The sequence below is a fragment of the Silurus meridionalis genome, chromosome 22, assembly GCF_014805685.1.
Source record: "Silurus meridionalis isolate SWU-2019-XX chromosome 22, ASM1480568v1, whole genome shotgun sequence".
NCBI lineage: Eukaryota > Metazoa > Chordata > Actinopteri > Siluriformes > Siluridae > Silurus > Silurus meridionalis.
The window spans coordinates 17226027-17247057 of NC_060905.1; the positions used below are offsets into that span (position 1 = coordinate 17226027).

The 21031-nt window shown below is 39.5% G+C and overlaps 1 protein-coding gene across 5 annotated transcripts in view; it reads right to left on the minus strand.

Annotated features, from left to right (window-relative positions):
* The window catches only part of LOC124376042 (histone deacetylase 9-B), a 59753-nt gene that overhangs the window by 9067 nt on the left and 29655 nt on the right, over nucleotides 1–21031 (minus strand). For 2 of the 5 annotated variants that reach the window (XM_046834915.1, XM_046834911.1), the window contains 6 exons: nucleotides 20544–20724; nucleotides 17756–17894; nucleotides 16740–16864; nucleotides 7780–7914; nucleotides 5848–5954; nucleotides 627–749 (listed from right to left, as the gene is read on the minus strand). In XM_046834915.1, coding sequence (XP_046690871.1) covers nucleotides 627–749; nucleotides 5848–5954; nucleotides 7780–7914; nucleotides 16740–16864; nucleotides 17756–17894; nucleotides 20544–20724 — 810 coding nt within the window. The remainder of the gene's footprint in view (nucleotides 1–626; nucleotides 750–5847; nucleotides 5955–7779; nucleotides 7915–16739; nucleotides 16865–17755; nucleotides 17895–20543; nucleotides 20725–21031) is intronic. The other 3 variants (XM_046834914.1, XM_046834912.1, XM_046834913.1) reach the window with 3 other exon arrangements.

The window sequence follows — 21031 nt, forward strand, 5'->3', positions numbered from 1 at the left end:
AAGAAATCGATCTACATATCAAAACTTATAAAAACTTTCTTTCGGCTTCTCCCATTAGGGGACGCCACAGCGGATCATCCGTATTCATGATCCGCATGTTCGATTTGGCACATGTTTTTACGCTGGATGCCCTACCTAACGCATTTATCTGGGCTTGGGACCGGCACTAAGAGTGCACTGGCTTGTGCAACCCTAATGGCTGGGGTTGGTTCCCTGACCGGGGATCGAACCCGGGCCACAGTGGTGAGAGCGCTGCATCCTAACCACTAGACCACCGGGGAACTTTACATATTGTAAATTATTGCCACTTTCTAAATAATAAATGTTAAGTGTTTTCACTGGTGCAAATATGTTTAAAACGATGCAACATGATTCAAATGCCAACTTGTACTTTTATGCACTGATGTGAATTATACTAATAAGTTTTACTAAGTGTATTCCATATTTTATGTCAAAGAGGCAAAGAGGCATGACACTGAGATGCGGCCGATATCACTAGCAAGATGTTTAATGTCTCACAATGGAAAACACATTAGTTCAAATCCCAAACTGTTGATCCGCAATGAGACACTTTTTATCTGAATTCATCCCATGCTCTTTAATAAAGAGGTGTAAAAATAACTCACACTGATTGGTGAAGGGCCAGAGTGGAGTCCTAAGGTGAGGTTCGGAAGGGAAGGTGACGTGTAAAGGTTCAGCAGAGCAAGAGATCCGTCTGCCTTCAGAATTCCACCCTGTGGCAAATACTTCTGCAACAGAAAGAGAGAGAAATATATATGGTTATACAAATAAGTAGGAATATTTAGGACTGGTTGGTATAAGTGGGCAAGCAGCTCTAAGACCTTCAATTCTTTCAAGAAAAATTAAATAAATAAAATAAAACAATATATATATTTTTTGACATTTAGTTCACACAATTTTAAAATTTTTTGTATGCAAAAATACAGCCAATTATCTGTCGAGTGCTGGGGCTGATTCTTTTTTAGCCCAAACTGTAACTTATCATATACAATCATGTTGTGGTCAAACGTCGACATCGTTTTTTTTCTGCCATCAACTCTTTGACAGCTTATATATATATATATATATATATATATATATATATATATATATATATATATATATATATATATATACACACACACACACACACACAGGGTTGAGCAGTATTTATGATACATGGATTTCAAGTATGTATTTCAAATATAAAATAGGTATAGTATTTGAGAGGGTTGATGAAAATGGCTTCATATTTTGTATTAAAATACTTTTGTATTTTTGCAGTTTTAAAATACTGTAAAATACATTGTAAGAAGTTCTACATGATGACATCATAAAAATGAGGCCTCTGATTGGTCGTTTGCCCAGACTTGTTGAAGTCAGAACAGAAAAATGTATCCATATGAAAGTTTTCAAATAGGTTTAAATGATCGATAAATAAAGTTTTGATTGCTGAATATTTTACCCCAATTAAAGTAGCTGTTAAGTAGGATCATGGTTTTGCATTCCATTGCAAAAATGACTGCCTGACACACAGTACATTATTATATTTATGATTGACAAACAAATGATCAATTAGTTCAGTGATTAAAGTAATTAGTTAGAAACCAGTTGCTCTGAATGCAGGTGCCATCACTCGTCTTCTTATGAATGACTTGTTTGTCATTGAAACACCAAGTAACTAAATAAGGATACAATTGTGAGTCTTTTGCACACTTTCAAACATTAAACTGTTGGTTCCTTTAAAACGAACCTTGATTTTGGAGATCACAGTGAAATTTATGTGAATATTTGATCTATTAACTGGTTGCATGTGTCAGATTTATTGTGTGAGTTTTTTTGACCAGAGAAAAGCTGCTGCTATTAAACATTAGTTGGTGCGATGGTGTAGGAACAGATCAAAGGAAGGTTTGTGAAGAAATGTCATGCTCCCTTATAAAAGGACCTTTTAGTATTTTCAAAATACAAAAATACAGTAGTTAATTTTGATACACGGTGTGGCTGCTATAATTTGTAGTTTATTTTGATACACTTAATGTATTTGGTATTTTATTTTAAAATACATTTTGAAGTATCTTTGCCCAAACCTATATATGTGTGTGTGTGTGTGTGTGTGTGTGTGTGTGTGTTTGGGATAATTCTAGAGTTTCACACCTTTCCATAAAGGAACTTTTCCTATCATGGCCTCGCTGGAAACGCTATATGCGTGATAGATTTAGACAGTGCAGTCAGACGACCTGTTCAAAATTAGCCTGTTTGTCCAGACTATGTCTCCTTCTCTTCAAGTGTGTGTGTGTGTGTTTGTGGATGGGTGATATATTCAAACTTTATGAAGGGGGTCACGAGGATTTACTAAAAGTCCAGTATCGGAACACGCCTGCTGTTTTAGTGTTGCTTTTTTTAATGCAATTTGAGGGCAAATTAAGAAGTTGTATAATCATTCATAGAAAAAAAAGATCCTTCTGTCATTTTTGGTTTGAAAGAGGCAGATGTAGAGGACAAAGTGTATATACATACAGTATGTATCCACAATGGTGCGTTATGGGTATTCTGAACATGCTAGGATGAATCATTTAGGCACATAACATGCATTTTAGAATTTCACGAGCACATTGTCTGTACTGTGTCATCAAAAAGACTGCACACATAAATAATGTGCTGTATAGTGAATTGCGTCCAGTTATGGTGTAGTATTAAAACACCGGACTTTTCCAGCCATATGTAGATCTTCCCCAAACTGTTACCACAAAGTTGTACACACAATTGTATAGGAATCTTTGGATGAGGTGGCATGAAATTTTCCCTTTAATAACAATGAAGACCCAAACCTGTTCCAGCATGACAATGCCCCTGTGCACAAAGCCAGCTATGGAAGATTTTCTGCTTTAGAGCTCCAACGCTATTGAACACCTTTTTGGATGAATGTGAATGTTTAATGCACCCCAGGCCTCCTCTCCTCACCTACATCAGTATCTGACTTTACTAACACCCTTGTAGCTGAATGAGTCTCCACAAAAAGACATTTACAGCATTTTGCAGACGCCCATATCTAGAGCGACTTATAACTGAGCAGTGCAGGGTTAAGTGCCTTGATCAATGGCCCGGCAATGGCAGTTTGGTGGTGGTGGGATCTGAACCTGCAACCTTCCAATCCAAAGTCTAATTACAACAGCAAATGGAGACTAAATGTGGAATGCAATGTTCAAAAAAGAAGCATATACTGTATCAATCTAATGCTCAGGTGTCCGCAAACTTTTGTCCATAATGAACAATGATTCAGCAATAAACTAAATATATAACTTTTCTTTAATTAGCTTTGATCAATCAACTTTTTGACATTCATTTTGACATGATTTTGGATAGTTGTGTGCCTTACTGGCTAAACAACATCCTAAAAGAGGTTGTGCATCCTAAAAATTGTGTAAAACGGTTAGGCAAAGGTGCCAATTAGCGTCTTTCTGATTAGCAAATGAACCGCATGCGATGTGTGTGTGTGTGTGTGTGTGTGTGTGTGTGTGTGTGTGTGTGTGTGTGTGTTAAATACAGTGTGTGTTAGGAATTCCTGCTTCATGTTTTTTACCGATACCCTTGTGGATTAATGAATCTCCACATATATAAAGCTGATGATAAAACTATGATCTTCTCCTTTAGTCAAGAAAACATCACGTTTCCTACTCTATGGGATATGAACCCAAAATGTAGCTCTTCTGCGAACGTTTCTATTGCGTATATAATATAATAATATAATATATAAAATTTGAAATGAACCGTCTACACGCATACACACCCTCACTCCCATTTTCTTATGCAGAGAAGGAGCATTTAATGTATCAAAGCTTGTGCCAGGGCTCTGTTAGCCAAACAGGAAGCTCGGTGAAATGATTGCGGTGGTTGAGTCAATATCATAGCAAAAGTGTGTTTATAAGTGTGTGTGTGTGTGTGTGTGTGTGTATTTGTGTGTGCACGCAAGTATGTGAGCAGCAGCCTGGGAGGTCTACAGATCCCAGCGTCTGGGATAGCAATTAAGCCTTAAACACATACACACACACACACTTTCACACACCCCGTGACAGGGCCGTGCCTGCTTGTGTTTCACTGCAGAATTACGACAGACAAACACAAACAGGCCGTCTCCGGAGGGGCCGTGTGTGAAGATGAGCCACAGAAAGAACTCCATTGTGTCTGGGGGTCCTTCTCTGCCCTGTACGCTGGCCCGCAGCCCAATGAGGAAATGCTTGGGCAGAACTTCACAGAACTGCCCCCTCCGAAGGCCCCCCTTCATTCCCCTCAGCCCCCAAACAGCTATTAGACCAGAAACCGCAGCACAGAGCGGAAAGGACCTGTCACTCACAACCTTCTGTGCTGAACATGATCACGCCCACATTCACACACACACACACACACACATATATATATATACATACACAAACACACACACACACACACACACACACACACACACAGGTATATATACACATACATACACAAATACACACATATATACATATATACACTCACAGTTACACACATACACACTCACATACAGTATACACTTACATATACAATCATATATACACACATATACACTTATATATACACTCACATATACACACACACATACATATACCCACACATATACAGAGAGCGAGCGAGAGAGTGGCGTGAGAAGGTGAAAGAAAGTGAGAAAAAAGAAGAGAGGGAAAGATGGTGTGCGAAAGAAAAAGGGGGATATGAAGTAATAGAAAGATTACAAAGAGTAGGAGACGTGAGAGAGAAAGAGAGAGCAAATGGCATTAAAGGGTGAAAAAAGTGAGAGATGGCATGACGCTGTAAAAAAAAGAGGGAGAGATGAAGTGCAAAAGAGAAAGCGGGATATGAAGTGATAGACAGATTGAGTGAAAAATACCAAGAAGAGGGGAGAGACAGAAAATACAAAAAGGAAACATGGAGTAAAATAGGAAAAAACAGTGAAGCAGATAAAGGGAGAAGTAGAAAAGAGAGAGAGAGAGAGAGAGAGAGAGAGAGAGAGAGAGAGAGAGAGAGAGACGGAAAGTGAGAAATGGCATGAGAACCAGTATGAGGGAGATGCTGCCAGAAAAAGATAGATAAAAAAAATTTTTTATTTGTGATCAACGCTTTTATTCAAATTTAGTTTCATTTCAGAAACAAATATCACCATTCAAAAGAACTATGTACAACCAGATGCCATGAAGCCGACCACCAAAAAAAGATAGATTGAGTAAGAAATAGAAAAAACAAGGAGAGAGAAATAGAGTGCGAAAGAGAAAGAGGGATATGGAGTGAGAATAAGAAAAAGCTGTAAGACAGATGGATGGAGAAGTAGAGAGAGCGAGTGAGTGAAAGTAAAAGATGGGAACAGAGGGATAGAGGGATAGGAAAAGGGGAAAAAAGAAATGGGAGAAAAGGGACAAAGAAAAAGGGAGAAAAAGAGAGAGAATCTATGAGAGGAAAAGCAGATGCTGCGCTCAGGGCTCTGATGTAATCACACTGAGAAAGAGAATGAGTGTTTAATGGTGTTGTTTGTGATGCTGTGCACACACACACACACACACACACACACATACACACACACACACACACACACACACACACACACACACACACACACACACACTCTTTCACCACACACACTCTTGCACAGTGCCTCCAAAACAATGAATCATTGGCTGAGCGCTCAGCCTCCGGCCAACACACCAACCACACAGTGAGTTAAAGCATCACGGAGCTTGACCTTGGTGTTGAGCTCAGAGGTCAGGGAGGAAAAGCACGCAAGCTGGTCTCGCAAGAGAACGCAAATGACGCATGTTCTAGTCCAAAGCTCGGTACCTCGATTTGGGCGGAGCCGGCCTGGTAGGTTGCACCGTTCTCGTTGCTGCATAAGCCAATAGGAGAGCTGGGCCCAGAGCTGGGCGAGCTGTCATTGGCTGAAGAGTCTGTGTGAAGAGGAACGGGATATTAATATTATTAGCTCTGATATACTAAAACACTATACTGAGTAAACAATGTCCTAATACACTAGTGATAGAAAGATTAGACCGGGTTCTTTGAATCTCATTCGTCAAAACTTTTTTTTGTCATTTAGTTTTGTTCCTTTGCTCAGAAATAAAAGATAAGCGGATCCTTCAAGTTCCAATAATAAAAAAAAGGACAATGCTGCTAAGGAGAAATTATGATAAACAGAATGTGTCATTAGTTCTTTTGTCATGTGACTCCCATAATTATTGTAAAAATAATGTCAAGTTTCGGAAAACAAAAAGCCCTGATCGATTGCAATGCATAGCGCATATGGGAGTCACGTGATAAAAGAACAAAACTTCTCTCGTGCTCGTCCGGCAGAAAATGAAGAAAATTGCTGTGTAAGACGACTCGGGAGTCACAGTACAAAACGACCGAATCGTTCATGAACGACACGTCAATAACATACGCGGACATGTGCTTTAGGTAATCATTTCTTTTTGACGTCTGTGGAAAGGTAGCCGAAGAAATCTCCCATACTAAGACACTATAGACCTTCTGTATACACTGTATGAAAAAACCAAATACCTATTGATCCCCACTTTCACATGAACCCCATGAACTCTAACTTCATGTGGCGTTTGGACACTGGACCTCTTTGAGTGTTTGAGTTGCTCAGTAGCTCCTTGTTCCATAAACTCAAATGACTGTATAAGATTGTAGAAAGAACATTACTCATAATCTTACACTCCAGTGCTCATGTTAGTTCTCACTCTCCAGTGTTTTGTATTGTTTAAAATCTATAATCACACTCTTGATGTCACCCAGATGAGGATGGGTTCCCCTTTTGAGTCTGGTTCCTCTCAAGTTTTCTTTCTCATAACATCTAAGGGAGTTTATTCTTGCCACAGTCGCCATGGCTGCTCATCAGGAATAAATACACATCATTCACCTTAACTGTTGATTTCTGTAAAGCTGCTTTGAGACAATGTCTGTTGTGAAAAGCGCTATAGAAATAAACATGACTTGACTTGACTTTTGCTGACACGTGAAGGGTCTAAGTTATGTTATGATTCGTTCATGTAGTTTCGACTGTAATGCTCACACCGATCAGAAGCTGCCCTCGTCCTTGTGTGGTGGATAAAAACCTTTGGATTGCTTAAAAAAAAAAAAACGAGAGTGTAAGACTCACACCAACTGTCTGGCCTGCATCCTCTTTTCTCCCGGAGCTGAGGTCATGTCCACACTAATAAGTTTTTTGTTCGAAAGCGCATATTTTTCCCTCCGTTTTGGCCTTCTGTCCACACTGAGACGGCATTTCCAGTCGATGAAAACGGAGCTTTTTGAAACGATGACACATTATTAGTAGTCGCCACAACGTTTCAAAGAGCCGGAAAGTAAATAAACGAAAGTTGGAAATGACGCGTTTCGTGCGAATAAGCAGCTTTTGGGAAACGATTGAATACGAAAGTGTGAAATGAAAATTTAATAGGTCAATAGTATGGAAAAACTAATATTTTTTCAATACTCCGTGATCTTTTATCCCTACACTAATCCAGACCTGGAAATCACTCAAATCAAATTCTATACTTTTTCATACGCTCCCAAAATGTGTAGGAACACTGCTTCTCCAACGCTTCACGTGGCTGAGAGAAGTGTGTTTTACATTTTATTGAAATTTTAGCATTATACTGTGTAAAGAATTAACGTACAATGAACCTTTCCAGGCCTAATATCAGGTATGCAGTATGAACACAAGCCCAGGTGTGGTGTCTCAATGGGATGTTATGTGCATCTTCTCACCACTGAGCTCCAGCGGACGTTTCTTGGGTGGCGTGACGAGCACACTGCCGTCTCTGCGGCGCTGGATAGGGCCACTCCTCCTCTCGGAAACTTTCTGCTTCAGCCGTGAGCGCACCTTAAGATTAGGCTCGGACGCTGAGACAAAAACAGAGATAAGATGAGACAGAATGAAACATTTTTGCAATTTGCGATCCATATGTTAATGTTAATAGGCTCCAAATTAACACATTTGATACTGTTTAGCTTTTCCGTACGTCACTATTGAGCTTTTCCGTACGTCACAATCAGTTGTAGCTTTTGAGTCTTTTTTTTTTGGTACGGTTTTTCATCATGTTGTCTACAGCAGCAGCAGCTGTTAAAGCCCAACTGACTCGTCATGTGTGTAAATGCTTCACCAGGTATCTGGGGAAACTACAGAACGAGACTCTGAAGCTAGTGCATCCAAATACGTCTGCTATTCTGACCCTGTCACCGAGCTCTCCTTACACTTGAGTTTCTTGCCAGATCTCACTTCCTGAAGATCCAGCTCAAAGGTCGCCGTTTGGACACCGTTTCGTAGATCCGGCACGAATTCGAGGAAGGTGATTACCTCATTATACTTAAAACCCTGATGTTTGCCTACGTAAGCCAAAAAACAAGTATTCAGAACAACCAGCTCTGCTTTAAATCTTCGAGTAATGCTTGACTCCACCAACCCTTTTCCAAAGTATAAAGAAGTTGTGCATCCACATTCTTCTGTCCTTGTATCCATGTTTTGGAATGAGCTTCTTCTAGGTGATGGAACAAACAACCTTCAAATAACCCTAACAGATGTAACACTATCTTAGTGACCTACTAGTATGAGGATATGTTTCTGATCAAGATTACAATGTTTCCAGGTCAAGGCCAGTAGATGTTCCATCAAACTCTTGCCTCTGAAAGGCTGACCAGGGATCTCCATTAAGAATAATATGTCTAGCTTCTTTCTGTTAAAACCGCTAAAATGTAAATGATATGGCTAAACCATTTCGTGTCCGTTTAGAGTTATCACATCTTTATATCTCCACCAAAGCAAGACTGTGATCCATATAAACACCTTGTGCAATGAATCAAACGCAGGTACATAACCTCAGCTGAGTACGAGGGTTATACGAGAGCTCTCAGGCCTCAGTGGGACACATCCCAGCTGTAATGAAGTTGAAATAGAGGGGATCGTTTCGCTGCTTCATCTGGAGTGGATTAGTCCAGAGCAACAGAGCCCTAAGTGAAAAAGTCCGCTACCTGCCGGCCAGGCAACCACAGTCTCTCTACAGTAGCAGCGGTTAAACTAACACACAGATGCCATGTGTGTATGTGTGTGTGTGTGTGTGTCCAGTGTGTTTTTGTGCGTTGGCTGTCTGCGAGAGAGGAATCCCCCACCTCCCTTTTTGTCACACAGCAAATGAACCACTGCGTGGGCACCAAAGATGCAGGAAGTAAACATTCAGGAAATGGCATGGTTATAACGTGTTATACTCTCTCACTCTGGGATGTGGCTTTTCAAAAGATGTTGGAGGATAATGACGTATATTGTATACACTCTGACTCACAATTACACACACACACAATTCTGCATTACTGGAAAACGCTTTATTCATCCTACGACTTTCGCTTCATTCACAAAAAAAAGATCCGTGTGAACGAATGTTTGTCCTTTACGTTCGTTCCCGTTTTCACGCCGACGTCATCGATCCCGAATCAAAGCCGCTCCAGAGAGCAGATTTACTGCCACTGTAAAATCCGGTCTCTGTGGAGCCGAAGCTCATTAAGAGGAAGGACCATTAGCTGGCTTTATTTTCCCCAGAGAAAATCTTACAATTGATTAAAAACACTTGATGTGAGGGAAAAAAAGAAACGCTGGATGTTGTAAGCTGGCGGACGAGCCTTTGCTATTGCAAAATATTGTTCCACGGCTTTCACTGACACATGATGAATAAGGGCTATTAGAAAAAATACTACAAAAAATATTTGCACAACAATTAGCAGGAAGGATTTACATGTTTTTAATTCGCTGGAAAAATACGACAACCTGGCCCAGGTGTTTACATTAGTGAGCGTCATTAAAGGGCATTTCGAATGTGGCCCCGACTCAAACTTCCTTACACAAACACCAGAGAATTGAGGGCTCTCGGGCCTGCACGGACCAAACGGGGTGCCGCACTAACAAGCCCGCATGCACCTGTGTAGCTTTTTTTAGTTTCTCCTGACCTAAAAGTGCGTCAAATTTAAACCATGAACATAAAAGTGCTTGAGTGCAAAGACTTTTATAAATCCATCCTGTTTCATAGCCCATTTTCAGTCTCTGCCTTTAAGTCGTCTTCCACCTTCAAATAGCTTAGAGTTAGCATTAGCAGTGAAGGTGATCATAAATATTACAATAAATCTTTTTTTTTTAACTCAAGCTAGCATTATCTCTGAGGACAAACATGTTTTAGAAATCCTCTCAGACATTCTGACTAGACCATGCTTTCTAGATAGCTAATGGTCACATATTAGCTAGTCAACATTCAGAAATATGTCTCTCAGAAATCCTGTCAAACTAGCTAGCAAGCTAGTGGATGTTAGTAATATAAAAAAAACACTTAATAAAACATATTTCAATATTATTTTACTAATGTTAGCCATCTTGCTAGCATTCCATTGAAGATTATAACCCTTTAAATTATTCTATTGTTTTACTGGGTTTGCTAAAAGTTAGCATTAGTATTAAAGGTGATCATTGTGAATGTGACAATCATTTTCTAAATCTCTACTTAGCATTATCTGGGAAGAAATCAAACTTGTTTTTGAAATCTTCTCAGACATTCTTTCTGACTACAACTAGACAGGTTGCTGGTTTGTGGGTTGCCAAATCTTTTGTATCTAAATTTGTGTAATCAGGCTGACACAATTTGCCTTCATTTCAAATCTGCAGGAAACCCGTAATGCACAAAAATTCAGGGAAAACTAAAGGTCATTTTAAAAGGTTAATATCGATGATTCTGCTAGAGATTATGTATGGGGTGGTGCAGCTGTGGCTTCAGGGAAAGGAGACTTGTTGAATTGGGTTTATTGGGTTTCTTGGTTTAGTAATAACACTTTCTTTTTTCGGGGTTTCTGTTTACAAGAAAGTACTTTATTTATCTACATCTACACACTATTAACATCAAAACAGTCCTCTCGCACAGCAATACAGCGCTCCCAGCGTTCCTGCCACTTCTGGAATGTGTCCTGGGAGTTTTTTTTTTTTCAAAGCGTGTAAAGCACCTTCTGCGACCTGGGAGCTGATCGTCATCTTCGGAAAGACGGTGTCCGAAGGAGCCAAATCTGGCGAGTACAGTGGGTGGAGATCATGTTGTTTTTGGTGAGAAACCCACAAGTTCGGTGACAGAGTTCGCACGTGGTCAGAATATAATTCCGGAGTAGAACGGGTGCTTTTGAGGACGGATTGGACTGTAGTTGGTTTTGGCGGTCTGCTGCACTGACTCGGGAGTGCAGTTTGCTTCTGATCATCATCACTGTACCCCGCAACTTTGTATATATGCTTCAAATGGACATTTGGTGCAACCCAGATGAGGATGGGTTCCCTCTTGAGTCTGGTTCCTCTCAAGGTTTCTTCCTTATGCCATCTCGGGGAGTTTTTGCCACAGTTGCTCACTTACAAAGAACATATTTACATTTAATCACCACATTATCTGTGTAAAGCTGCTTTGAGACAATGTTCATTGTTAAAAGCGCTATACAAATAAAAATGAATTGAATTGAATTGAATTGAATATCAGACGTGGTAAAACACGTGGTCAGAATAGCACCAGTTGCACAGCTCTTGATGTGTCTTTTGGCACACTGACTTATAAAGATCTGTGCTTCCTGTGACTGTGCGTGCAGCCTTGTGCTGCCACCTGTTGGCATTTTACAAAACTAGACTCAAAACTTTTTGATCCCACCTTGTATTGTGTTTCTGTATAATAATGATGGTTTCTATAGCAGGTGGATTGATTTAGGTAGGACACCACTAAAGACCTAGATGTAAAATGCACTACTTAAAAGAACATTTTCTTGAAAAAAGTGAAATTCTTTTAAAAAATTATTTTTAAACTGCCTTTATAAATGAGTGTTTGTAGGCACAGGGCTCAGGCAGAGCATTTCACTTTCTTCTTCTCCTGCTGTTACCTCTCCTTAAACAAACATATCCATCCCACTGACCCCGCATCTCCCAGCCCCGCCTATCCCTCCGACCTGTCAATCACTCATCCACACAAGGTCCCGAGCAGGGCAGAGAACAAACGGTACCTTTATGATCCTCCCTCCACCCTCGGCTTCCCCTTCTTCAGCCACCTCACCCCCTGCCAGCCCGAATCAGAGCAGGACAGACAGGAAGTGGGGGAGGAAAACATACACACATTCCAAGATACAGAGCAGCTTCAAGACTTTTCTACATCTTTTCGGTTTTGCATACATCATGCAGGGCGGCGTTTTTTGTTTTTTTTTTACACACGGCAAGCTCAGAAGCGAGCCTCCTACGGGAATTCGACTGCCCTCGTAAAAACCGTGCACTTAGCACCCCAAGGAAGTGTTTCGTGTTTTAATTGGCCATGCTCTCTCTATCTTTTCTATTTCTGATCTATTGCCTGCAACCGGAGACGCAGGAAGTGGTCCTGCAGACCGTCTTGTCAGCACAGACAAATTATTCAGCCTAAAAAAAAAAAAAGAGAGATTTTTTTCTCTCATTGCTCCCCCCCTCTGTTTCGTTCCTGTTGTTTTTGTATCTCCAAATGTGAGCAGCCGGCCCCCTTTAAAAAGCTGTTACCTGAGTTATTGAGGGAGGATAAAAAGGTGAGGGGGCCAGAACTGCATACAGGACTCAGACACAGTGCAGGAAACACCCCCCTGGAGGGCTGCACTGTTCCTGCCTGTGTGAGCCACACGACCCTCTGACTATTTTATTTTTTTGCGCTGAACTGAAAATTATGCAAAAAAAAAAAAAATCAGTGTGTGGATAAAAAACAGGCCTATTTCTGATCTTGGTAGGATCACACCCATGGGCAGAGTGTCGCCTTACTTTGCAAACGTGCGGGGCTGACATTGTGGCTGTCAACTCCAAAATATTTAGCCAGAGCGAGTCATTCTTCCCATAAATCAGCTTAGTCAGATAAGAGTTCCCAGCAAAGCTCAGATCAGACCCCCGCCTTCTGGGACTGCTGGGTGATCTGACCATACGATTATTGAAAAACATATACTTTTCAAGGATATCATGAGGCATGAGAGCTTTTATAAGGTCACTGTTGATGTCTGTAACATAGCTGAGTGCAAACGTTTACACCAATGTGGTTTTGAATGGGACATATGGGTAACTATAACAACTACATTCAATTAAATGCTGCTATAACAATTATTGAACATACAATGTATAATGTATGCTATTAAGGATGGTAACATTTACCGATTCACGCCAGCGCATCAGCATAAAAGTTAACAATGTGATTAATTGACATTTTTGGGACATTCATTGCTTTTTAACATATTTGAGTCTGTAAAAACTGAAGTATTTATATATCATTATTAGTAGACACGTGCTATACTTTTATTATTTAAAAAGTGACCAATAATTTGTGAGCAATTTTTTATATGTAGACTGATTTCTTCTCTTTGAACTGTTTCTCTCTGCACCACTGCTCTACGTGAATATGATGTATCAAGGCGTGTCCTGAGAGTCGCATAAAATACAGATTAACATGGCAGAGGTAGAGCTGAATCTCCCTTTAGTCAGAAGAAAAAAAAGAACATCTGGCTATATTTCATGTTTTTTTGCACTACAAAGGAGTGTTTATGAAATAGCCATGTGTTAGAAGTCAGAAGGCACAAATTGATGATTTGCTGTCTGTTTGAAGCAAAGAAATAAAAGTGAACTGTCTGAACCATATTGAATTGCACCGAATCGTATTTTTTCCTTTAATCGCATTGTGTTGAATGAAACTGAAATCGAATCACACTGCTTCATAATAGGGTCATAAAAGAATCATATCGCATCAGTACACACACAACATATTATTATTTGCTTAACAGCCTCTGCATAGCCTACCTATTTATTTATTGTACATATATTTACATATTTATCTGCACTTTGTTCATTTCTACAATGCTGCTATTTGCAGTTCTGGTAGAGGCTAAACTGTGTTCCGTTTCCGCAATAGAAAATTACAGTACAGTTGAATCTATCTGCATATATCATTTATATCGTATCATATCATTATAAAACATTAATGTCTCGTCTTCAATCCTAAGCGAAATGTCACTGAAGCTGCCATGTGAAAATAAAACAATAAAAAATAATCATAGATTTTATTGTAAGACCTGCTCTTCATTAATAATGAACTAAATTAGTTCAATTCTAATATCATGACATATAGAAGGGACGCTGATGTCCTAAGGACAAAAGGAAGGCATTAGGACAAAGGGGAAAGGTCAAATACCTATATTAAACGTCCTCTGCATAAATAACTAAGACTTGGAGGTATAGCAGTTCTCATCAGAGACCCGGGACAAACACACAGCCTAAAGCTAGCTCCCCTCTGCCCTCCACCTACGAGTTTTAGCCCGTATCTAGTGCACTTGCCCCTTTTTCACCGTGATTAGGGGCCAAACTAGCAGCCTGGATTGGACCCGGTGCCTTTAACCTCTCCTTTGGGTAATTGTTTGCAAAAGTCTGCATTGGGTGCCCCGGAGCAGTATTCGGGGACACAGGCCACCGGTATCACCAGGCTGACCCTGAAGGTAAACAGGGCCACTAGTAAGCCTCATTAGCTCCGACCGCAGGGCTGCGGGCTCCATGACACACACTGCTGACCTCTGATCTCCGTGATTAAATATCGCTCAGGCTCATCTGCTAACATTTAGGCAGCGTCGCCAGCGCCGGGGCCCCGATAACACGCGTTTAATGAGGCTCGACTCTCATCCGCATTCACACTCATCCTACTAAACACCTGTATGACATGCCGGAGAAATCACATCACTAGATGATGTCGATTCCAGGAAATGAAATCATTCAGTATGTTTGCGCCACCTTCGTGAGTTTGAGTTCTTGCTCCTATTCCTAGGCCATTACACACATATTGAGTAATGACATATCCAGGAACTGTACCGAATTAGAGGATTAGAGGTGGATGTTGTATACAGAAACTTCTAGTATATATTATATATGAGTGGAGAGCCATCAGGGCCAGCAAGACCATCTCTGATCTCTCAAACTCTATCATAATTACTGAATTATGTTTTAATATATTTTTTGCCCATTAATATGTATTCAATTATTCCCAAAGGTCTATTCTTTTCATTTCATAGCGTTTCTTTTAGGTCTTTTGGTTTCTCTCCAATCAGATTCCAGCCGTCACTTCACGTATTGCCTTAAGACCAGCACACCTTAAAAGCGCAGGCTTCTGATAATTTTAAATCTATCCTGCTTGAAGCTGTTGCTTTAACCAATCAGACTGCGATTGGATCACTCCGAGGCCCTCTAGCAGGCGTCCGATCACGTCAAGACAGTTTAAAATGGTTGTTAAGCTTTTTCATGAACATCTACTTTTGTGTTTTCTATTTGCCTGAAATTTTCGAATCCCCAGGAAAACCGTAATGCACAAAAAAATGGGAAACCCAGGGGACATTTTATGAGGTTAATATCGACGCTCCTGCTAGAGATGATGTATGCAGGTGATGCAGCTGTGGCTACAGTGAAAGGAGACTTGTTCTTTTGTGTTCATTGGGTTTCTTGCTTCTATACTGCGTTTCTCTATAATATTGATTGTTTCTATAAGCGTTATAATGATGGTATTAAGAGGTGGATTGATTCAGATAGGACACCACTGAAGGCCTGAGGGTAAAATGCACAGTGGCCTGCATGGTTTGATATATAATATTTAATATTAGAATGGTATGTTTTACCAGAGCTTGAGAGCATGCTGTAGGAACAAATCAGCGATCTGATTATGTTTTCTTCCCCTTCTTTAGTTTTCTATGAAGGTTGACGTACCAGCTATTAGAGCACAATCCGCCCACTGCTGGACTGGAGTGCACAGACGGGAGAAAAAAAACCCTCCTGTTCCTCAGATCTGTATGTTTCAGGTACTTATATTATGTAATCTTAAAGACTCGGCAGTGAAGGTTTAGATTACATGGAACCTCCACCATAGAAGAAAGATCCCACAGCATAGGAATCCACATCTTGTGGAAAAAATCTCCATTGAGAATTAAACCTGGCAGTGGTATGAAGTATGAAGTGAAATAAATAACTGAGGTTTGAAGAATGTAAATGGAGCTACTGAAATCCCTGACACAGGTCACATTAAAGATACATATAAAGCAGCTACTGTAGCGATGCAATACGATTCACCCCTATTCTGATGCAGTGCGATCCGATTTGATTCAAACAATTTAATTTCCTATATTTTTTCTTTGCTCCAGACACAAATTATACATTTATTTAAATGCCTTCATGAAATAAAACCAGATGTTCTTTTCCTGTTGTGTCTGCAGGAAGATGCAGCTCTACCTCTGCCATGTTAATCTGTATTCTATGTGACTCTCAGGACACGCCTCGGCCTCCGCAGTGTTTACTGAGGAGAAATCAATCTACATATCTAATATTGGTAATTTTTACAAATAATAAAAGTATAGCGTTTCTACTAATAATTAAATATAAATAAAAACATTTTTACCCACACAAATCTGTTTTAAACAATCGCCATTCAAATGCAGATTTGTATTGTTAACTTTTATGATGATGCACCGAAGCGAATTGGTAAATCTTACCATCCGTAATATGCATCTAGGGTTTGTAACCAAGCCTCCTTCTCTCTTTCTTTCTCTCTCTCTCTCTCTCTCTCTCTCTCTCTCTCTCTGGTTTTCTTTGTTAACTGTTTATTCACAGCAGCATTATTTCTGCTGTCGACCTCTGCACTGTGACCTACCCGTCTTCCTGAGGGGGAAGTCCTCCTCCCTGGTGTCCAGGCCAGAGGGCAGAGGGGATTTGAATGTAGGAGGTGTCTCTCCTAAAGGGGGGGACTTCTGCTCCATGGACATGTGCTGGCTGGTGCTGAGGAAATGACATAATAATAAATAATAATAATAATAATAATAATAATAATAATAATAATAATAATAATAAAAGACAAGTTAAGACAAGATAAATACTGAAAAATGAATCATTATAATTATCCAGAAATGTCTAGATAATCATTTTAATTTTCCCGTAAGTGTATACTAGGAAACACAAGGCTGTTTGGCGTATTTGCAAGTATATTTTTCCATTTATAACATTTGGTAGACGCTCTTTTCCAGAACAACTTCTAACTGAGGGTTAAGGCCCTTGTTTAAGGGTCCAGCAGTGGCAGCTTGGTGGTGCTGGGATTTGAACTCATAACCTTACTAATCCAGAGTCTAATGTCTTAACCACTAAAATGCTTCTTCCGATCTTTAACAATGAGACCATATGGAAGTTATTCTCACCCAAAACCTCTTTCATAAAGACATGCCAGAATTTTCATTTCCTTTCTTAAGGGAAATTTAAGTGTTATTACATCATAGTCATCGTTGTCCTCCTCCTCATCATCATCATCACTTCCTTTTTCCAGTAAGAGTGATCAGCTAGAGGGTGCAGCTTTTTCCATTCCATTCATAGATTACGGTAAATTGCACAAACTGGGTGTAAAAGAACGTTTACAGAAAAAGACCTTGGGTCTGAATTGCATGACGGTTACAGCTAAAAAAAAAAAAACAACCATCAGACACCAATTGTTCAAATATGTTCAAATATACTGAACATACTGTATACAGATTTTCTCATCATTGATGCACCATATGATACAGATCTTAGTTTGATGTAGATATCAAACACCAAAACTCTTTAAGGTCTTAATGACGATACCAAGCACGACATTAATCTCAAGTTTCCAGGTTAATCAAACGTCAGAGAAGCTTCACGTACATGTACCAGAGTTTGGCGCGCTGGTTGAGCGGGTGACCAGATGAAGGCGTGTCTTTGGCCGATTTATTCAGCAGAAAGTCGTGCAGTTTTTGTCGCACCTCTGTGCTGGCCATAGCACCTGAAGGAAAAAGATCCAGGCCTGCATTAAAAAACATGCAATGCATTATTTATAGGGAAAAATAAAAAGGTCCACTCCACTCCACTGCCCAGAGGGAGAAAACTCATATCATTTGACTCAAAGTAAATAAGACAAGTGTACGAATAGTGCCACCTTCTGGTTATAAAAGCATACTGCAGGACATTGTTGCTGCTTTTAACAATTTCAAAAGCGTTATATAAATGAAGATGAATTGAATTGATGTTTGTGCAGTTTTAAAGATTTTTTATCTTTCTCCTTCAGGAAGCATGACGTGATTCTCTGGTGTCTGAGCATCCTTTACAGTTCTTCTCAGTTGCTTTGGAGCATTTCTCAGATCAGAAATGAAATTCTCAAAATGATTGTTTAACCTTCACATCATGTGCATTTTTCAAGTTTTTCAAGCACATCATGTGCATTTTTCAAGTCATTGCAATCCAAACCGTGATTTACATCAGGAAACGCTGAAACCGTGCGCCGTCATCCTGATAACAAGCCTGCACATTTTGACGATCTTATTTGTAAACAATGACAAAAGGACTTCTGATAAGCAATGAGATGTTCATTGACACACATACTCATTTTTGAAAGATTAACTAAGGATTTTGCGAAAAGTACAGGCTTTTGCAAGAAATGCGTTGTGTTGTGCTGGTTTTACAAATTGTTTTGAAAAATGCACTTACTGATTTGCAAATATCAAAAATAATTTGAACAACACTCCAAAGCAACTAAGAAAAACTGTATTATCCAGGCTTTGCATGGTTACATCAACTTTTATCTCCAGCTCCAGATCTACAACCTTCTACCTTTCAAAACATAAGGTTCTTATAATAGGGTTAAATTAAGAGTTCAGAGATATTTATCCAGTAGAGACCGTTAAAGATATGACAATAGCACTTTAGATTTAGGTTAGTTACTACATAATGCTATATGCTATATATGCTACGTTATAGCAGTTATAAATTGAAATTGAGTTAATATTCAGGGTGTTGCAGTACACGTACTCGTACCCCAATGTACAGAATGCAATCCTTTTACGTGCCGAACTTCGAACTTATCTTTGCATATTTTTTGCACACCTAAAATTTTTTTTAACTCTGTTTAATATTTAAACAGAGTTACTTACTTAAGAATTTCATTGTACAAACTGTGACTGAAATTTGTACATATGACAAATAAAACTTACGAAGTTACAATCTGAGTTCCCTCACGAACGTATAAAGTGGCGCACGGCAAGTTTGCTAATTCTCCGCCTCACAGTTTGAGCGCATTTTTAAATATTTTTAATCTTGAAAACATACACAACAATGCCAGGGGTATATAAAAAAGAGAGTTGGAGTTGGAGCAGCGTCACTGTGGCTACTCCCTACTTACTGGAAATACCATTTGTTTTGTGTATGCATGAAAACGCTAAAGAATCAATAGCGTTAGCGTTAGCTGCAAACCAGGAAGTGGCTAGCAGCTAGCGCTATAAGATTCAAGATTTTTTCTTTATTTTTGTAAACTTTTTATTTCACTGCAAGTTGTATCCTGCATATAACTATGTTTGCGACAAATAAAAAACCCCATAGCACTACTGTTAGCCACTAGCCGTTTCCTAGTTAGCGGCTAACCCTAGCGTGGTTGATTCTTTAGTGTTTGCTTCAAGAATTTCTCTTCAAATGAGAAAATCCTGACAATCCCACACATCGAGGGAGTGAATGAATAAAGGATGGAAGGAGTGAAGACATTTGTTAAAGGATGCTGAAATAAGTAGAAGTTACGTAGATCAAATCTTTAGAAAATTAATATTAAATGTAAACACACACACACACACACACACACACACACACACACACTCTCTCTCTCTCTCTCTCTCTCATATACACATCTGTTTTACCCAAAAATGGTATAAAAAATGTACACTATTTGACTGTTCTCAGTTTATTCAATTTTATTTAATCAATTTAATTTGTGCCAATTTAATCAATTTTCTCAATTTATTCAATATAATAAAATTATTCAGTTTCATAAAATATTATTTTAGATATCATGTAACCAAGCAGGCATTTTATTTAAAACCCCAAAAAATAGTTTTAAAAATGTAAACTGTTTAAATGTTGTTTACAAATATTAATAATAATAATTCCCCAACAATTTTTATGTTGTGCTTTTTATCTATTTACAATTACATTGTATTGAGTTTTGCTGAGAGACCGCACAACCCTCCATCCTGAGGACATTTCTGGAGTCTGGAGACTCCTTCTATGAACCTTGAATGAACGTCAACACAGAAAGCTTTACAGACTTCGATCATATTTTTAAATTATGTCATCTACCTGTTATATAAGTCCCTGTGTAGGCTGTTACACAATAATATATAAACCTGCACATCTTCTAACTGATGGAAAATAGAGAATTCTCTGCCACTTGATAATACATCAGTCTTTGGTACATTCCCCCTGCAAAATGTGAAACAGGAAGCAACCTGACAAGTTCAACCAATCACCCAGACATTGAGCCCCACACTCAGGTCACTTTTACATATGCTGAGGTCACACTTGAAACCAGGATCGGTTTCCTGACCTGCACCTGGTTTGGGAAAATAGCTTTCATGTTCATACTCTCAGGAAAAACAGGCTTAAATAAAAAAAAAAAGAAATGAGTACGTACTCTCTTTACTGCGCTCCTTCTTCCTGTGGTTGAAATGCTGGTGTTGAGGTTGCTCCCTCCTGTGGCGCTCCAGCTCCTCTCCCTGCACCTCCTCGTTCTCCTCGTCGATCTCGATTTCAGGGGTGCGCTCCTCGGCGAGAGCCTCCTGCTGCTGCCGCAGGGTCAGCAAAGCCTGCTGGAGCTGGAACAGGGTCCTAGTGTCAGCATTTTGCATCATAATAATAAACTCCCTCGCTCTTATAGTACAAATTCTATACGGAAAGAAAAATAACCATTGGGCACCATGGTTCTGTATTTCAAAAAACTATATTGACAAAAGTATTGGGACACATTACTTTTACAGCCATATGTGCATATTCTCCAAACTGCTACCACAAACTTGGAATTGTATATCTTCGGATGCAGTAGCATGAAATTTCCCCTTACTGAAATAGAACACCCAAAAGCCAGCTCCATGAAGATATGCTTTGCATGGGATGGAGTGGAAG